The sequence below is a fragment of the Oryx dammah genome, unplaced genomic scaffold (genome assembly GCF_014754425.2).
Source record: "Oryx dammah isolate SB20612 unplaced genomic scaffold, SCBI_Odam_1.1 HiC_scaffold_13, whole genome shotgun sequence".
Classification (NCBI taxonomy): domain Eukaryota; kingdom Metazoa; phylum Chordata; class Mammalia; order Artiodactyla; family Bovidae; genus Oryx; species Oryx dammah.
Window position 1 is genome coordinate 40,759,576 of NW_024070197.1, and position 20,735 is coordinate 40,780,310.

The 20,735-nt window shown below is 50.5% G+C and overlaps 1 protein-coding gene across 1 annotated transcript in view; it reads right to left on the reverse strand.

Moving 5' to 3' along the window:
- Positions 1–18,450, reverse strand: part of SLC6A2 (solute carrier family 6 member 2) — a 41,483-nt gene extending 23,033 nt beyond the window's left edge. Inside the window, exons 1-3 of the mRNA XM_040254012.1 lie at positions 18,007–18,450; positions 7,424–7,555; positions 6,174–6,411 (exon numbers count right to left, since the gene is read on the reverse strand). Coding sequence (XP_040109946.1) covers positions 6,174–6,411; positions 7,424–7,555; positions 18,007–18,274 — 638 coding nt within the window. The 5' untranslated portion in view covers positions 18,275–18,450. The remainder of the gene's footprint in view (positions 1–6,173; positions 6,412–7,423; positions 7,556–18,006) is intronic.
- Positions 18,451–20,735: the final 2,285 nt, after the last annotated feature.

Consider the following 20,735-nt stretch of genomic DNA (forward strand, 5'->3'; position numbering starts at 1 on the left):
TTTCATGAGAAAGAAGTCAAAACCGAAAGAAGGCTGCTGGGGGCTGGTGACAAGGCCGGGGGATAAGGAGTTGATGGCTCCAGCCACATAGAGCTCCGGGGTGACAATAGCTGGTGCAAACATTCCCCATCTTGAGCTTTTTTTCCCTCTGCAGTAAAAGGGCTCTCATGAGGTTTACACTGCAGAATATGAGACAGTGCTAGAACTTGGGAAATGCTCAACACTAATGATCAATGGAACTACCAATCTGATTGAGTCCCAGCTTTCAAGGGAACAGCAGGCATCAGCAAAGAAGCTGAGGGGGGCCCAGAAAATTCAGCCAAGGGAGTCAGTAGAGCAGGCTCCACAGAGGGCATATCTGGTACCTTCTCTGCAGGCCCATGGGAGAGCAGGTGAGTTGAGCTGGAGTGCCTGGGTGTCGTAGGAGTGAGATGGGGAAGGTGGGGTGTTGACAGGCATACAGAGAAGTCTGCAGTGAGTGAATGAGCAGAGCTGTGTGGCTGATCAAAGGTCACCAAGACCTGTGTTCCCATCCCCAGAACAGCCTTCATCCTGACCACCCTGGGGCAGGATGTCATGGCTGTAAGCTACTCATCCTGCATCAGCTTCCCCAGCAATGAGTCTCCATGTCTGGTCCCTCCTAATCTTATCTCTTGATCTGCTACCAACACCCCATCCTCATGGCCCAATGTCAAGCCAGACCCATATTCCCTTCCTCCAGGACTGCTGTAAAAACCTCCCCATTCCCCATCATCCCACTCTCTCCAGCCAGCCCCCTTAAATCCACAGGCTATGCTGCTGTAGAACCATCTGATCCATCTCAAATTGTGTTCTAACCTTGTCACTCTCCTGCCCCCCAATCATCAGCTCTTTATCATCTAAAACAATGGTTCTCACTACAAATTTGCCCCTGCCTTCTCCAGACACTTGGCAACATCTGGGGACATTTTTGGTTGTCACAGCTGGAGGGCAGGGTATCTGGTATCTAGTGGGCAGAGGCCAGGAATAGGCTAGACATCCCAAATGCACAGGAGAGCCATCCCTCTGCAACATGGAATTATCCAGCCCCAGATGTCAAAAGCATCAAGGTTGTAAAATCCTGGTCAAGAGGATTAAAAAAAAAAAAAAAAAAGCCTTTCAGAATCTGAGGCCTTTCCGAATTGTCCTGTGCCGAGTGTATCCCCCTGCCTTGCCACATCATGCTTTTGGCTCCTTGTGACCGCCAGCCGCTTGTCATTCCCCAGTTATATGAAGCTCTCATCGCTCTGGGCCTTGGAACTATCTGTTCCTTTCTGCCTAGAACACACTTCCTGGCCCAATGTGTCTGCCTGGCCAACTTCTCTCCCTGCTAGTCTCAGCTCTAAAATGATGCCCTAGCTGAGGCCCACTCTCCTGTCCTGAGAAGGAGGGAGAGGAAGAGAGAAACAGGGGTGAGGAGACAGAGAGGGAGAGAGAAAGGCAGGGGAGAAAGTGAGACAGAGACAGGGAGGAAGGGAGGGAGGGAGGAAGAGGAAGACAAAGAAGAAAAGGAGGAAGAAGAGGAGGAGGAGGAAGTGGAGGAAGAGAATGGGTTGGAGGAGGGGAGGGAAGTGAAGGGAAGTGAAGCAGACAGATTGGGCATGTCTAAAAAGACAGAGAACTAGAATCAGGTACTGAACCCATCTGACTCAATCCTGCTTCCTTCCATTGCTTTACATACAATCAAGTGTTAAATGGTATGAGTAAGCATTTGGCCAATTTGACTGGGAAAAAAAAGGCTCTGAACCAACTGTGCTTGCCCTGAAACATGCTAAAATGACTCCAGCATCCCATCAGATGGCTGACATGCCCCCTAACCTGCCCGGTGACTCACACGTGTGCGGGGTCCACTTTAAGGTTTGCAGTGGCTGTCTAGATATTTCATCAGTGAAAAAAGCTAGACTCCAGAGCTAATTTCCAAGAAAAGTGAATTCAGCCTCCTCCCCACTAGCGGCCCCAAGCCTTGGGGGTTAGGACAAGTAACTTGGGTTTGTTGCAGTTTTCCAGCAGTTTAATGAAAATGAATCATCGTTAAGTATATGATCCAGACTTTCCGAAGTCTGCGGGCCAAATGGGCTCAGATCTCACTTGACATTTAAGCGCAGAGGGTTAGTACTAGGGTGGAGGGAGAGGTTTTTCCCCACCAGGAACAGGCAGGGAGTAGAAGTTTTCTATTCCCAGTGCATGTTCACCAAGGGTGCCCTTTTACAGATAGAGTTACAGAGCATCAGGGTTTCTTTTTGCCTCGGGCTGTTTGGCTTCAGGCCTGGAGCCTGGGGAGTATTGCAGTTTTGTTCCCTTAAATGATATGTTCAGTTCATCAGCTTAAACGAGCACAATATGGTAAAAGAATTGGCCAGCAGGCTCCAAGGAAAGCGGAAAAAAAAAAAAAAAAAAAAAAGAACCCAGCTAGCCTCCTCAGGGTTGGCACTGGGAGTCTTACTTGCTGGGTTCCCAAGCTGAAAGTGACTAACTTTTAAAGCAGAAGCATTTAGATAAAAGGGCCATTAAAAACAAATCCCAGAGACAGCTCATGACTCAGATACTGAGAAGCACACAAAAGCAGCCTGAAGGTGAGAAAGAGCTGCATGAGAAGGGCTCCAATCTACTCACAGACACCTCTGCACTCCTGTCCCAAATACACCCCCCTGGAGACTCTGAAGGACAGAGAAGACAGAGGAGAGGCTCATGGATGGAGGGAGAGCCTCCACCCAGACAGCCTGGATTCAGATCCCTTCCGCCACTTCCCTAAAACCTGAACCACCACATTCTTATCTGTAAAACAGGAGTAATTTCCACCTCCGTGAACTATGAAGACTAAGTGGGACATGGACAGGAGGAGATGCTGATGCCTGGATCACAGTAGATACCAGACTTGGGGTGGAGGTGGGGGCACTTAAAAGGATGGAGGAGGGGAGGGAAGGGGGAGGAGAGGTTGGGAAGGGGGAGGAGAGGATGGGAAGGGAGCTCTATAGAGCAAAAAGCTGCTGAAAATAAGCCTTGGACTCTGCCCTCAACCACATCCCCCAAGAGAATCAGCCCAACGCAAGAGAATTTCTTTTTCTACCTTCTCACAGCCAAGCTCGGAGGAAGTTTAAGGCTGTAATTAAAGCAACCGGAGTCTCAAAATCCAACTCACCTCTCCTTCCTCCAGCAGCAGATCCGCTGGCCATGAAGATGTCAGAGGAGGAATCAAATAATAACCAGGCTAGAGATGAGACTATCATTTTCCATTTTAATTTATAAGGACGAGGGTTACCAAAAACAGAAAAATCGTGGATTTTCCTCTATCATGAGATGATAAAGGAGAAAACCCAGAACCAATTACATGTATCAGCAGCACCCTCAGCTCCACTATCCTCTACCATTCCAAACTGCACTCATAAACTGGGAAGACCTAAAACCTCTGCCAGCAAGCTCTCCACTGGTTCTGGGATTGTCTGAGGCCACACCCCCTCAGGAGAAGACTAAAGGAGGCCCTAGATTTTCCATGACATGATACTGTAAATATGTCAGACTGACCCCAGTAAGAATCTGTCTGAGATGGGAGAGTGCAGTGGCCAAGACAGGGGATGTCAGCCTTGGCTGGATATTAGAATTGCTGGCAGAACTGTTAATAAAATCCCCACACCACAGCTGCACCTGGACCAATAAAATGAATCTCGAGGCATAGGATCCAGGCATCAGTGTGTTTTAAGGCTCTCCAGGTGGTTCCAATGAGCAGCCAGTGTTTAGCATCACTGGGCTAAGAGCTTGGACTTTGAAGCCAGACTTCCTAGGTTCAAACTCACTTTAAATGGCACTTCTAAATGCATGGCTGGGACATAATCGAAGCTGGATAAATGTTAGTTTTGATGACAATAATAATTTGATATCATAATAGCCATTCAAAATGTCTGGAATCCAATATAACACAGAGGTGAAGCCTGCAGGCTCTAGAGTTTCACTGCCTGGAAAGGCAGGGGCTAGGGTGAAGAGAGCGAGGATCATGGAACAAACGGTAAGGAGGAGCTCACTCTCAAGAGTCCAGCAGGTGCCATCTGCCAGGGTCCAAATCTTGGCTCTGCACAGGACTAGCCGTGTGACCATGGACCAGTGATTTACTGTTGCATCTGCAAAATGAAGCTAATGTTTGCAGCTGAGTCATGTATGGAAGAGTTACAGAAACCTCACTGGGTTGGTGTGAGGTTTACACTGATATAATACATACAGAGAAGTTAACAGAAAGCCTGATGCACATGGTAAGTGATTAGCTGTTGATGTGATGGAGAGGAAGACAGGGATGATGGTATTAACTTAAATAGATGCTCACTTCAAGTTATAGCGGTTCTTTAGATTCTTTGGGGGTTGTAGAAGGATTTCAAGTTCCATGACAACTGTGGACCCTCTCCCCACCGAGTTTCCAAATCTATATAATTGTGCACTTGGTCCTGAAAGTCCACAGGAAACACAGATGGAGGCAGGTGGACATGTAGGTCCAGGATGCTTATCAAATTCTCGGCCATGGCTCATGGAGGGTACTTCCTGGGTCCTGAGAACCCCGACTCCCCTCCCCTGGACCCCAGGAGGCAGCAGACTTCCCAGAGGCCACCTTTAACCACATCACATCTCCTTGGTCCAACTGCACCGAGATGGCAGAGGTGGGAACGGTCCTAAGCAGCCCCATTCTCTGGATAACCCCACTCTCTGGTCTGTGGCTTGGCAAATACACAGGACCAGGGAAGGCTGGCCCTGAATTTGTGAACTTGTCTTTTTTCATCCTCTAGACCTGCACTGTCCAATATGGAAGCAACTGGCTGTTTAAATGTAAATGAGGGAACTTCCCTGGTTAAGAATCGCTGTGCAATGAAGGGGACGTGGGTTCAATCCCTGGTCAGGGAACTCAGGCACTGATTGCCGTGGATCAATTAAACCCACATGCCACAACTACTGAGTCCCAGCGCCACAACTAGAGAATCCACCCGCCGCGACAAAAGGTCCTGCATGACGCAACTAAGACCTGATACAGCCAAATAAACAAATATTTTAAAATGTAAATGAATGAAAATTAAATAAAATTAAAAATTCAACTTCTCCATCACACTAGCCACATCTCAACTATTCACTTACCACATGTGGCATGTGGCTACTGCACTGGGCCATGCAAACACAGGACATTTCTATCATCGTGGGACATTTCCATTCTCCTGGGCAGCACTGCTCCAGACCCGGAGTCAACAAGACACACCCCCTGAAACCTGGCTGTGACCCATTGAGTGATGCCTGTGAGCTACAGATGGTTTCTATCTTTTTAAAGGGTAAAATTAAGTAAAGAATATGCAAGATAAGTGTGTGGCCCACAAGGCCCAAAATGGAATCTTTTACTGGAAAGTTTTCTAACCACTACTCTAGACCATGTGTCCCTTGAGAGTGAGGTTTGAGTGGGATTTACCTGTCCTGCCCCACACCTTGTGCCAGGGACTTTCTGCTTATCTGCTAACACTTGTGCAGGGATTACTAAAATGGGACTCACCCCCATCCCCTGAGGGATAAAGACAATAGACTCTACGTTCTGAAGGGGCCACCGTGCAAACTCTCAAAATCAGATGGCTGACAAGTGGACTATCACCAACCTCAAGGACTTCAAAGGATGGAGTAGAGATAGAGAGGGTTCAAGGAAGCAACAGAATAAATAATAATGGTTATGGGTTAAACCACAGAATAAAATAAACTCCAATGGGCTCATACAGACAGAAATGAGTAAATGAATGAATTGATAAATAAGGGGAAAGGGACAACTTTTCCCTTCAATTAATCTAAAGGGAATGATGAGACTAGAAATCACTTTGGACCAACAGTATAACAATAATTCTCATTTGTGGGACTTCCCTGGTGGTCCAGTGGTGACTCTGAGCAAAGGGCCCAGGTTTGATTCCTGGTCATGGAACTAGATCCCACATGCCACAGCTAAGAGTTTGCATGCCGCAACTAAATATCCTGTGTACCTAGCCAACATCAAAACTGTGGTGGCTGCTGAGCACACATTACAAGGACTGACGTGGCCCCTTCGTCTCCAGTGGTTTCCTTTAGTGTTTGGCTCAGGTTCTGCCCAGTACAGGTCTTGATGTGGACAGTACAGGTCCCCATGCGAACAGGATGAGGGGTCAAGGACTTACTCATAAAACTCTGCTGCAGGTGTGAACTTGTACTTGGAGTACTTGGTGTGGTTGCCCAGCACGGAGCTGTTGAGGAGCTTGGGGTCTGTGCAGTTGGGGCTGTTCCAGGCATGGCCACAGGCGGTCCAGGGCAGGTTCGGGGTGAAGGAAGAGAAGAGGTAGTAGAGGGACCAGGCGATAATGACGTTGTAGTAGAAGCCAACGTAGAGGGCGATGAGGATCACAGCGTAGCCAACTCCTGGGTGGGGGACACAGCGGGTCAGGCAGGGGCTTCCCTCGGTCCACTCTCCCTCCCAGAGCCACGTCTCCAGGGAAGCTGGCTCCAATCATTGCACTACCCACCCCTATGCCTGTCTTTTTTTCTGTAGCAGACCGTCAGAGCCTAAATCCCCCAGGCAGAAGAATGCAGTGTGGGGAGGGGGGTGGGAGATAGTTAGGGAGTTTGGGATAGACATGTACACACTGCTATATTTAAAATGGATAACCAACAAGGTCCTACTGTACAGCACATGGAACTCTGCTCAATGTTATTGGTAGCCTGGATGACAGGGGAGTTTGGAGGAGAATGGATATGTGTATATGTATGGCTGAGCCCCTTCACTGTCCACCTGAAACTATCACTACATTGTTAACTGGCTATACTCCAACATAAAACAAATGGTTTTAAAAAAATTCCCCAGGCACCCATCATCCCTTTGCCTGAGGGCTCTCTCTTGCCACTGGAGCCCCTTCTGCCCACTCATCAGGCAGGATAGAAAGGCCAGGATTTTACTGCTCCCAGGGAGCAGCCAGGCCAGGTGTTGGAGTACAAGTATCCCAGCTCCCTCGCCCCTTGGGTAGGACAACACTGAGACACGATAACATTCTCTCCCAGTGGAATGAAGCCCCTGGCCCAGGGTGGAAAGGTGCATGATTGATGTATCATGTCTGCCATGGGAGCAAGAGGGAGAGAATAGTGTTCTGGGTACCTCTAACACTTACATGAGTATTTCCCAGACAGGAAAACAGACTCCCTCTGGTCACTCAGCTACACAGCCTGGACTGGAACCCAGATTTCCAGACTTTCTAGGCTACAACTATTCCTGACATCTCCAAAGTGCTCCATGTAACTTTGAATGGTGGATATGCTTGACCTTGTCAATACTTATAAATTCCACAAGAGAGCTGGTCTACCAAGGATCCCACCTTTGGGGTAGATTCTCCAGGGACACACAGAAGTCTTTTAGAACAACCTCTGACTCCTTCTTTACCTTTGAAGAATGGGCAGATCTTCCACACGGTGGCTGCCCCTTCCCGGTTGTACTGGCCCAGAGCCAGCTCCATGTAGAAGAGGGGCATCCCAGCGATGATGAGGAACAGGGTGTACGGGATCAGGAAGGCACCTGGGGGACATGGAGGCAGAGCATGAGCCCCAAGACCCCTGTCCAGCTTTGGGCCTGCCCCTCAGAGTGTATGGATCAATGTCCGTCAGAGTTGTAAGGGTCGTCATTCATCTGTCACCTGGCCATTTCTCAAGGGGTATCTTATGGTAGGAACACCAGGGCAATTAAACAAATAATCGTAATATAATGAAAGTTATAGCACTAGTCACAGTCATAATCATGAGGTTCTGTGGTCAAATTAGTAAAATCTGGTTCATCAAATCTAAATAGAGGACTTCCCTGGTGGCCCAGTGGCTAAGACTGTGCTCCCAAGGCAGGGTTTGATCCCTGGTCTGGGAATTAGACCCCACATGCTGCAACTAAGATCCAGTGCAGGCAAATAAATAATAAAATTAAAATAAATAAATATTTTTTAAAAGCTAAATAGGCTTGTTCCTTGCAGAATTCTCCATGCCTCTGATACATAAACACATGTTGTGACAGGCTATGAGGAAGATCAGCTGCAGTCTTTACCAAACTGATTTCAACACAGAATCCTTTCTTTCATGAATCACCACTCTGGGGAATGCCAATCACCCCAAACCCTTCCTTTTATAGGTAAGGAAATTGAGAGCAGAGAGGGAGAGATATGTAACTAGTGCCCAAAGTTACATATGATTGAGTGGGATATTTTTTGTTTATTATTATTTTTTTTTTATTTGGCTGCACTGGGACTTAGTTGCAGAATGTGGGATCTAGTTTCCTGACCAGGGATTGAACCCAGGCCACCTGCACTGGGAGCTCGGAGTCTTAGCCACCATTTAAAGTCACCTGGGACTTTCCCAAATACGACCTCACTGGATTGTCCGCAGTCTCACTTCACTTCACAGACATAATCAGAGAGGGTCATTATTTGTGCCCCTGAGCCACCCCCACCCCACACCCTGGGGGCAACTGAAGGCAGAGAAGTCCACTCGGTTTTGTTTGCACGGCTGCTAAGTGACAGAAGCAGGATTCACGTTCATGTCTTCCAACCCATCAGGTTACTCTCTTACTGGCAGCTGAAGGTAAACAAACACGGGAGCAAAGAGGCCAGAGGCTCCAATCTCTGACCAGGAAGATGCCCACCCAGAATGTGCTGAAACTAGAGGGAGCCCTTGTCAAGATGGGCAACAACAAATCCCTGGGAGAATTCCTGGTAGAATGAGACAAGTCTGAGCTCCAGAGAAAGTTCTCGGTATGTCTGGTAGCCTGGGGTGAGCTTAACAGGTTCTGACGCCATGAGGTGACTCACGGGATAGATACCACGTCAGCCTAGGCTGCAAGCGTGATCAAAGCAAAATGCCAGCTTCTTGGCCTGGGTGCAGCTGGAGGTGGCCAGGCCAGACCACGCTCCTCCCACCATTGGCCTTTGGCTGAGATGCCGTAACCTTGGAAACCAAACACTCTCTGACCCACCCACAGTAAGAAAGTGCATAAACTGGGAAATATTCAATGATGATAATATTAGGAAGATAATATTCCCAGCTGTGTTCCAGGCGCTGTGCTCCATTCAATGTTTCATTCCATCCTTACAACAACCTTAAAAGTATTACTACCTCCAATTTATGGATGTGGAAACTGGGCCTCCAGGTGAGCAGAGAATCGTGGCAAAGTTGTGTACACCCAGGGTTAAACTCACCCAGCTACTCAGACTGTCAATCTTCACTTTCTTCCCAGGGCTTCTCCTCAGGAAGCCCAGGGAAATTCTGGCCCCAGTGCTCTGAGACCCAGTCCTTTTGTAGCAGGAGATGGACCAGTAGGGTGGGCAGTAGGGAAGAAATCACTGGAAAATGAGGACTTCCTATGTATCCAGCAGAGCACTGGGCACTGGACAGCTGTCATCCCATTTACCTTGCCCAGAAACTGTCTTGGGTAGCAACTCCTATACCCATTTTTCAGAGGAGGAAATTGAGGCTTAGAGAAATTAAGTGACTTATTTAAGTTCACTCAATTGGTCAATGATAGATCTGGGATTTGGACCCTTGTCTGCCTGGCTCCAGAACTCCAGAGCCATTCCCAAAATATTCTGCCAATTTCAGACTGTCTTTCAAGATGTAGGACACGAGTCTGAATAAAGTCTCAACAGAAGACGTTCTGAAACTGGGACTCTGGGGGCCAGGTGATCCACCTGGTCTATTGGCCATGTTCAACATTTCAGCCCCTGCTCCAGGCTGGATTTTTTCTTCCTTTTTTTTTTTTAATGGGCCATTTTAAAGTCTTTAGATTGAATTTGTTACAATATTGCTTCTGTTTTAAGTTTTGGTTTTTTGGCTGCAAAGCATGTGATATCTTAGTTCCTTTCCTCCGGGATCAGGGATCCCTGATGAGGGGGACTAGGGATTGAACCCGCACTCCTACATTGGAAGGCGAAGTCTTAACTGCTGGACGCCAGGAAAGTCCCAAGGCTTAGACTTCTTTGAAATGGCCACATGCCAACCTTTCCCTTCCCCTCTTCATTTCTTACTTTCAATCTCTACCCTTCTCTTTCCCCACACAGAGAGGGCTAGTCTGGCTTCAGAATGCACATCTGTCCACATGGCCGACAGCAATGTTCATGATGCTGACTGAGGTCAGGGCAGTGGTGGTGATGATGGAGTTGGTAAAAGTAACAAGTATCATTTATTAAGCCTCCATTATATGTCAAGCCACATACTAAGTTTTTGAATAATTATTCCTTTAAAACCATCCCTGAGAGAGAATTACCGCCCATCCCATGTAAAAGATGAGGAAACCGAGGCTTAGAAAGGTCAAGTTGCTTATCCGAACCAGTAAGTAGGCAGCTTGGCTCCACATCGGGATCTGTCTGCATCCCCCTTGTGGCCACCTGCCATTGCCCATGGGGCCTGGAGCCAGAGAGTAAGGGAAACAGGCGTATTAGAGTGTTAATAGGCCTGAAGACTGAAGTCAGTGGCCCAAGGAACAAAAGGAAAGAAAAAAGCCAGGAGTCACGCCTCCGATCTTGGCAGCGTGACTTGCTCCTGGCGACTGGATGCTCTTTTCTACAGCCAGAGGAAAGAAGAGCATCATCAGCCAATTCACCAGGCATCTCACATTGGCCAGTTTTCTCAACTCTAAGCCTCTGGGCGGCACTGCCAACAGGTAGGTAAATTGCCCAGTTTGAGATTCATCTCCTCTTATGCTGGCTGGGAGGCCCAGTGGAGGGACAAGAAGAAAAATGATGGGTCTGCACAAGTCCAGGACTCTTCCAAGTGCATTTGATGTAGGCCAGCCGAAGCTTCAGCTGGCAACAGACCAGAAACACTCAAGAATGACGGAATGGTTGAGTATGAATGAAAACCAGAAAGTTGTCCAGTGGCCAGTATCTTATCCTAATAGAAGACATCAACCAGTGAGCTGGTCTAAGCCTCCTTGCCAAAAGATCTGGAGGAAGCCAGGGCAGAGCTGAAGATTCAGAAAGAGATTTATCAGGGGTGCCTAAAGATCAGCAGAGGATGCTTCTCCTAGAAACAGCCCTGCAGCAGCTCCTGGGACACTGAGACTGGTTGGCACACTTCGTAGAAGGTGCTGCTCTGTAAGGCCCCAAACTGCCTCCTTCCCATGGCCCTGCCTCATCTCCCTGTGTGATGGTGCCAACTGCATCCAGCCTCACACAGGGCTGCAGAGCTGAGAACCTAAGAGGCCACAAGCCCAGAATCCTGGCTCTGGCTGTGCATGTTCTGGGCTGACAGGCACAGAGCTGGAGAAACAGAGGCAGAGTGTACTTCTGAAGGATCTCAGCTCCTGGTAGTCTCCACCATTCACACACATATACACATGCACACAAAGACTTCTGCACATCAACACGCTCACATGAACACAGGAGCAAAAGACTGTCAACTGCAAAAGGGACTCCAACCAGTGGCCTTTGGTAAGAAAAGTATCTGTCTGACACAAACTGCCTGACACCCCATCATTAGAGAGGAACCCTACTGGTCAGAGTGGGGTTCTGGAATCCTCTGTGGAAATGCCAAGTCCTCAGAAAGGGAAGCCAGTGGTCACTCAGTTTAGAGCGGGGTGTGCTGGAGCAGACCTCGGGTGGGTGAGGAGGACCCCAGGACAAGGGATCCAGCAAAATGTGGGAGGGGACTTAGTAAGACATGGCATGGCCCAGGCCTGGTGGGGAATCAGGAGGAGGTGGAGGGACTGTGATCAAGGAGGGGCTGCAGGAGGGAAAGGAGAGTCCCTTGAGACCTTGCTGGACCAGTTTCCCAGTCTGTGAAGGGCAGGATTCCTAACTGGCTACATCCTGATACATTAAGATATGAAAACCCACAGAACTGTTTACCTGGTGCCTGAAGCTCAGCTATAGGTTGTCACTGCCCATGGCTTTCACCAGAATTCTCAGAAAACCTTGGTCAGTGCCTAGGGCAGCAGATTTGTCCCCGTTTCCCAAATACCCCAAGGGTATAGACAGCAGGGAGAAAGAGAAGGTGAGATTTCATTAGGAGACATAGCTTCAGCATGTAGCAGGCCCACTCGACTGGCAGGGCCCAGGATAAGAGCACACATGGAGATCTACCTTACAATGTCTACATATTAAAGATGACAACTCAGGCCACAGCTGTTACACATGCCCCTTCATCCTACCTTGATGACTAGACCTTCAGCGTGGTTCTATTCATTATAAAGTTCAATTCTGGAACCCTCAGTTCTTGGAGAATTTGTGCTGGAATGGGAGGCATGGGGGTCGGCCCACATTTTGATTCTTCCCCACCCCAGCTCCATCCAGAGATGTGTGAGGCCTTTTGCATATTCATGTGGATTCTTGTGCCCACAAGTCTAAGCTCTGTCCGCAGCCTCTCCAGACAGCGGGCCCTTGGCTTCCCCTTGGTCTGGGTCTGCACACGCCTGTAACCCAGTCCAGGCTAGGATAGAAGGATCCAGGTAAGGGGACCATGCAGAGATTTCCCTGATGGTCCAGCGGCTAAGACTCTGTACTCCCAATGCAGGGGGCCCGAGTTCAATCTCTGGCCAGGGAACCAGATCCCACATACTGCAACTAAGAGTTCACATGCTGCAATTAAAGGTCCTGCGGGCCTCACCTCTTTACTCCATCCCCTGCCCTTTACTGAGACTACCCAGCAGCATCCATATACCTCTCTATGGAAGCCTCTGCTGTTCTATGAGGGGATTCTACAAAATGATCCACAAAATGACCAGAACTGACTTTTCTTGGCTCCACAATCTCTCACTATCCCCCGTACTACCTCGTCTTCACTTTGGGTCCTTCCAGCTGACCTCTGGCCTTAGCTCTGAGTGCAGGACAGTCCTAGTGAGGAAGAATGCTCACTCCCCTGTAGATTAAACTCCAGTTCTCTAAGGAGGTCAGTGGGGGTGAAATTCAGGGAGACTGGAGCTAGGCTACCCCTCCCCTCCGTGACAATTCTCCCCTGGCTATCAACTTTGCAGGATCTGACTTGATTCTTCCTAATGAAGCTTCTTGAAGATTTTGGTTTCTCATCTCCTCCATCCTGGTCTCTTTGAGAGAAAGCAATTATAGGCTGCTTGGAATGGTCCGAACCATATTAGAGAAGAAAATAGAACCTACGAAGAACAGAGTGGAACCTCCCCTTCCTGATTTGGGAGCTAATACTACCTCAATAACAGAATATAAAATGACATTAACTTGTAGAATATCTATAATAGACTCTGAACTCCCTAAAGGCAGAGACTGCCTTTTGTTCATCTCTATATTCCTGGCACAGGATGGGCACTTAGTAAACGGGTCTTTTTTTTGTTGTTGTTAAATAAATGGATCCCAGCAGTGACTCACACAGAGGCTACAGCTAATGCAAGCCCCGGGGCCTTTCTCCACTTGTGCTATGGCCTCATCCTTACTTAGGCAATTGGGTTTGGGACTGCAGGGCAGGATGTAACATTTATCCTTGTGAAACCCCATCTCGTTGCAAATGGTCTCTCTAGATCTTTTTGGCTAGCTCAGAGCAATGGGCCAATCATGCTGGTAATGTCAGATCATGGTCTCAGCTCCAGCCCCTGATGAACAGGGTCATTCCCACAAACTTCTTAGCCGGAGGGCCACACCAACTGGCAGCTCATGTGCATCTGAGCTGAATCACCAGCGTCAGGCTTGGGAAGTCTAGGATGTAGATGGCCCCCTGTAGCCAGGCCCAATGAGAGATCACTGAGTTTGCAAACTCCTGCCCTTTGTACCTGCCACCACTTCTTCCTTGGCTTTAAGAACCACAGATATTTTGACCAAGAGGATTCCCAAAGGTCTTTGGGTACCTGAGAACCTGAGCTCACTTGAGGAAAGAAGGGAAACCTATTTGGGACCCAGAACTATATATCTCATGGGACCCCATATAGGAATGTTCATCCCCATTTTTCAGGTAGGGAAACAACAACAGGATAAGGTTAGGTGGTTAGAAATTCCAGGCCTGGGACTTCTCTGGTTGTCCAGTGCTTAAGAATCTGCCTGCCAATGTAGGGCACATGGATTCGATCCCTGGTCCAGGAAGATCCCACATGCTGGGCAACAACTAAGCTTGTGCTCCATAACTACTGAGCCCTCATTCTAGAGCAATAACAAAGACCTGGCCCAGCCAAAAATAAGTAAATAAAGTAAAAAGAAATCCTAGGTCCAAGCATGATTCCTTTCCAGTCTTACAGCCCTTCTAACTTCCTCTTAGAGCCAAGTCTGCACCCTCCAAAATCAGGACCCTTTCCTACTCCCAGATCTAGGCTGGGTCTAGCAGTTCCAGATCCAGGAACCATCAGTAACAACTTCAGCTACTGAGCCCCTACTATGTGCCAGACACTGTTGTGAGTCCTTTGCTTGTATTGTCTCTAACATCACATCACCCTATGGGAAGATGCAATCACCCCCCTTTTCTGCACAAGGAAACTGAGGTCCAGAAGTGACTTGTCCAAGGCCACATTTCCAGGAAATGTCAGGTTCAGAGTCGAGCTCAGGTCTGTCGGAACCTAAAGGACATCTCTCTGATAGCTCAGAGCCATCAGCCGGACACGTCTCAAGCTGTCATTTACAAAAGATAATTCACAGTGGTCTCTTCTCTGGCAGGGAGGCAGACATGAGGGCCCAATTGATCTGCCCACTCCTCCCTGGGGACCAGCAGGGCCAGGTGCAAGACCACAGGAGTGGAGGACCTTGGAAACAGCCTCACTGGCACTGCCTCCCTGTTCAAGAAGGTTCTGAACAAAGCTTTGGAACTCCTGAGAGGGGCTTTCCTGGCCAGAAGCCACCTGTACCCATGCATCTCAGCAGTTAGCTTATGGGAAGATGTTCAGACAGGCTAATCTTTCTCAGTAATTCATTCAAAAAAAATATTAGCCAGAGGCCTAAACTATTGGTACCTTTATATTTCAAAACACCCTCCAGTCTGGGCCAGCGTGAACAGCTGGACTTGGAAGTTACCATGTTAATACTGGCACCAGGAGAGCACACAGCTTGTTAAGTAACAGGGCACGTGAGTCCTGGCTTGGGGGCAGCGCTGATCCAGGCCTTGGAGAGGGACGGATCTCAGCGGTCACCCAAGATCACCACCAGCTTCAGCGGGGCACCTGAGCTCAGAGTGGGGGGACTTGAGCTCAGAGAGGGTGACAGAGATGGGATTCGAACTTGGGTTTTCTGACTGCTTCCAGAATCACAGGTTATCACCTACCAACCTGCTTGCCCATCTCTGGGGCTAATTTTTAATCACTGGATGAGAACTGACCCACAAGGAGCAGACACAGGTCTCAGCAGAGACAGTGCCCAGAAGAGGCCTGCTGAGAATTCCCTGGAGAGGTGAGGAGTAAGTTAGAACAGGAGCTGCCTCGGACTCTGATATATGAGGCTGCCCTGCTCCACTGTGCTCCATGGACATTCTAGCCAGAAATGGAAATTCACTTATGTAACTTTCCCCGGCCCGGAGCCTGGCAGTCAAGGTCTCCATAGTCTGGCCCCAACTTGCCTCTCCACCCTTATCTCTCCCGGTATACCCTTCAACCAGTCTGTACTCCTAATCTCAGAGATGATCCCACCTACATTCTCACACAACTAGAAATCCTCCTCCCTTTCCCGAGGCTTGTGTGTGCACCACCTTTCTGTGCTCCAACCACAGCCCACCTCCTCGGAGTCTTTCCTAAGCGGCCCTTCCCCAGGCTCATCCATCTCACACATCATCCTAAAGATGTGAATAAGAAGCGGCAGCTACCTTTACTAAGGCCATACTTCGGGGACTTCCCTGGTGGTCTGGTGGCTGACTCTGTGCTCCCAGTGCAGGGGACCTGGGTTCAATCCCTGGTCAGGGAACTAGGGATATGCTGCAACTAAGACCGGTGCAGCCAAATAAACAAAACTCAACCATAAGAACTTCCCTAGTGGTCCAGTGGTTAAGACTCCACCTTCCAATGCAGGGGCCCCAGATTTGATCCCTGGTTGAGGAACTAGATCCCACATGCCACAACTAAGGGTTTGCATGCTGCAACTAAGACCCTATGCAACCAAATAAAGAAAAAGTAATGTGACTAATATAATAAACAGAAGAAAAAAAAGAAATACAGGCATGAAAAGCCACAGTCTTTCCTCTCAATGTGCCCTAGTCTGTTTGGAACACAGACCCACAAAGAGACAAATGACCAAACAACCCAGAATGGGTGAAGGGCAGGGCTAGCAATTCCAGGAGAGGGAGCGTCTGGCCAGTTTTGCCCCCAAATTGGAACGTGTGACAAATGTGCTGTGTCTTGTGCCCTGAATACAGCAGGAACTCTCAGTTGGTGGCGATGGCCAAGGGAGCACACAGTGTCAGTGAAAACACCAGAATATCCTTCTCGCTGACGTGTCCAACTGGCCATCTGGGGTGCTTTTAGTTTCAACAAACACTTAAAAAAGAGAATGACGTGTAGCAGCATGACAGCGAAGCCCTTAGGTGACCAGAGCGCCTGGCAGGCAGAAGTGGCAGTTAATACATCTAGGTGACCCCTGCGGAGCCTAGCACTGTGCCTCATGCCAAGAGGAACCCAATAAATACTGCTGATTAATGACAGAACCTTCCTCTGTCTAGGGTCATGCAGCCTCGGACGGTCATGGAGGACATGCTAGACAGAGTGTCCTAGGTTCTCTCAGTCTGTCTTTCATTCCTCATCTCCCTGTCAGCTAAAAAATGACAGAGAATCCGTATTTCCTCCCTCCTTGAGTCTGAAGGGCCAGAATGCTTAAACCTGATCAGAAACTCTTGAGAAGCTGCAGCAGCCCAATGAGGAAAAGTTTCACCTCTGGATCATCTGTTTCCCATTCCTCACCCAAAACAAGCATCCAGAGTATACACTGAAGCAAACAGCAGGGGCCCAGACCCCATGGGACAAGGTCATGGGCTTTCCCTCCACCTCCAAACCCTTACCCTGCCTCCCTCTGACCCCCTGAAGTCCTGAATCAGAGCCCCTGCCAGGCAGATGGCCCAGCGGGTAGAAAAATGTCTTGGCTCTGGTTGGCCCCCTCTTTTGCCGACTTCTTCCTCTAGGTCATTTTCCAAGGCTCGCTACAGGGTACACCTGGAGAGCTCATCCCAGCAAAGAGGGGAGGTCTGGGGCAGTTTCAGCAAAAGCTCTCAGGGAGGAGCTAGGGCTAGGCCCCAGTATCCTGCACGCTGGGCTGTTTTCCCCAGGACTCTGCTCCCTGAGTGGGCTATAGTTGATAACTAGGCTCTCATCCCAGGGCAGGCAGTATTAGGTCACCTGGCAAAGGAAGGGGGAAAGAGCCTGACTGCTGGAGTGACGTTTCCTCCAGGCCCTTCTCCCACTCTACCCTGCAATGTGGCCAGGACCCCAGGAGGTAGAGGCTTCTTCCTAATCACCCAAGCCTCTTGCCCCAAGGATTAGGTCAGTTCTTGGTAGTGGCTGACACAACCCACCTAGGCTGTGCTCTCTGGCCCCTCCAGCCAAAGGACCATCAACCTGAGCAGTGGAGTTCTCTCTGCCACTAGCTTCTCTTTATGTGTCTTTGATCCAAGGGTTTCTGTCCCCAAGAGTTCAGGGCCTCCCAAGTACCTTCAGGGAACCCAAGTCCTTTATCAAACTCAGAGCGCCGGAGTGGAGTTAGGATTACCGTGTGCGCCTGGTTGTCACATTCTGTGCACTTTCGGCGCCGCGTCAGAAGCTCTCCAGATCTCTACCTCCCTTCCTGCAGACCATCAAAAGGTTCGAGCTCCTCACCCAACTTGGTGCCCTGTAGTCTGTGCTTCTACGCATGCGCCCATCACTGTCCAAGTTCATGCCAAGGTCATGCCTCGATTTCCCTCTTCCAAAGGGGACTCCTTTTCCCGTGAGCCCTGTTTGGTCTCTTCCTGCGCCCTGGACTTGCCCGTCTGTCTCCTTATCTCCTCCCGTGGGTATCCCCAGCTCCTCTCCCGGCCCCCGTCGCAAACAGGTAGCTTCCCAAGTCAAAACCCCCAGCCAGTCAGGGGGCTCACCGCCTCCGTTCTTGTAGCAGAGATAGGGGAAGCGCCACACGTTGGCCAGGTCTACGGCGAAGCCGACCACTGACAGCAGGAAGTCGATCTTCTTGCCCCAGGTTTCTCGGGTCTGATCATCGCCGTCGCGGGACGCCAGGAGGCACTGGACGCCGTTGCGCTCTTTCACCACCAAGACTTCTTTGCGTTTCCGCGGGGGCTGCTCCGACCCCGGGCCCGCCCCGCCGTTCTCCGGCTGCACCTGCGGGTTCATCCGCGCCAGAAGCATGGGTGCGGCTGGTGAGAGGAGCGTCAGGAATACTGGGAGTACGCAGAGGCTCTGCTGGGATCAAAGGAAACGATGTGATCACTGGGCCATTCCACCCTGCCTGCGGCCTCCCGGGAGCGCAGGGATACTGTGGTTGGCACGCGCTGAGCGGGCGCAGGGTGCCCAGAAAAGGCGCACGTCTGTTGGAAAAAAGCAGAGGTAGTGGAGCGCCCGACTGGGACGGAACTTATAAGTGGAGACCGCCCCTGCAGCCCTCGGGATCTTTCTTGGGACCCCGAGCGCTTCCCTCATTCGCCCGCTCCCTCTTGCCCCCAAAAGGCGAGGTTTGGACACGCCCAGGCAGAGGTTTCCCGGGGCGGTGACTTGACCCGGTGCAGCTGGCTTCCCCCTACCCTCAGCTCGGGTCTGCGCCACGTCCAACAGCACCAGGAGCCTTCCCGGACACTTATTACCTCTGCCCTTCAAACTCGCTGGCACCCTAGCTCTGCGCATCCCAGCCTGGGCCTCCTTGGCACACCTAGTCCGGTCCCGCGCGCAGGGCGCACTCACGTGTCCGGCAGCAAAGGGATCCCGGGTGCCGTGCGCCCTGCCTGCCCGCCCGGGACCCGCCTCGCCTCGCCAGGCTGTGGGGCGAGGGCTGGGGCTGGGGCTGGGGCTGGGGCTGGGGCTGGGATCCGCCGCGTGGCGCTCGGGCGCGGCCGGAGGAGCGCTGAAAGCGCGGGGCGGCCGGCGGGGCGCGGGTCTGCTGGTTCTGACCGTGCTGGGCGGGGGCCGGGCTGGTAATGTAGCCTGCGCCCCAGGTAACGCGCCGATTGCATTAACCCAGCGCCGGGCCCGCTCTGTCTGGAGCCTGTTAGCGCTAATGGAGACTGACAGCGCGGCCGGGGATGGGCAGGGGCGGGGGCGCGGCGCGGGCTCGGCGGACTGCAACAGCCCCGCTCCCGGCGACTCGCCGGACCCGGGCACCCACTGCCTTCCCAGTACGCATTAGGACACCAGACTCAGCTCCTGGGGGCAACAGGCTCTGACCTACGACTGTAGGAAGAGAGCGAGACTCTCAGAACTAAGATCTGAGTTTGAGAGGGAACAGGGAGAAAACTGGGGAGTGCAGTGGCGGTTCAGTATCAGTTCTGTCATCCGCTGCAGGACACGTAAGCTACCTGGCCAGAGTTTTTTCATCAACAAGATGGGAATGTTCTGTTCAGTGCCTAGGAAGGCACACTGAGGGCTGGTGGGCCATCGGGTGGGTTTTGTTTAGCTTGTTCGGATTGAAAAGTCACAACGGGGTGCTTATTCCTACATCTGTTTGTTACGGGCAGGCTAGCAAGGCATTTGAGGTTCTGACCCCTATTACATGAGGCTTAGAATTGCTATTCATTCACTTGTTTACCTATTCGTGTACCCCTTTGCTCACGTGTTCCTACATAGGGCTGTTAAGTGCCAGACACTGTTCTAGGCTCTTGAGATACATTAGTGGACAACTCTGTCAAATATCCATGATATGGGACTTCCCTGGCGATGCAGTTGTCAAGACTGCACTGCAGGGGGCCTGGTCCAATCCCTGGTGGGGAAACTAAGAGGCTTCCCAGGTGGCGCAGTGGTGAAGAATCTGCCTGCCAGTGCAGGAGACACAGGAGATGCAGGCTTAAGCCCTGGGTGGGGAAGATCCCCTGGAGAAGGAAATGAATGGAAACTCACTCCAGTATTCTTGCCTGGGGAATCCCATGGACAGAGGGGCCTGACAGGCTACAGTCCACAGAACTGTAAACAGCTGGACACGACTGAAGTGACTTAGCACACAGGAGAGGGTTCAGAGCATTTTCATTAAGGTGACCAACATGACAGATGTCCTCTGTGAAGGATGCAGAGAGAAGAGAAAGGGGAAAGAGCGGCGGTGGAGCTGCCCTGGCCTTCTGGAGGCTGATGGCTGGACACAGAAGGTCAGGGCAAGGAGGAGGTTTCAGGAGGAAACAGCACCAGCGATGTTTGTCTCCTCTGACCCCTAGACCATCCTGACAAGCCTGCGAAGAAAGCAGGATTGGAACCATCATCCCATTTTGGGGGTCAGGAAACTGCGGCTCACAGGTTGGAAGTGACAGAGTTGAAATGAGAACGCAGGTCTCCTGGCCTCCTGCCCCTGTCTCCTCCACCAGCTTATGGATGGAGACACTCAGAAACTCACTAGGAGTCAGGCTGCCCTCCTGCCTGCTACCCTGTGTCTCATCCAAGTGATCCCACCTCAAAACACGCTGTGAAACCCCATTCCCACTGCGGAAGCATCCCCACAGAGGGTCTGCATCCATCGCCTCTCACTGCAGCAGCCGTCTCGCTGGTCAACCTGTGCCCAACATCTTTCCAGCCACATGATATTCACCAGCTGCCAGAGCATTCTCCAGAACTCATCTGATCACCTCACCCTTCTGCCTAAAACTCCTCTGAGAGACAACAACACATCAATGTG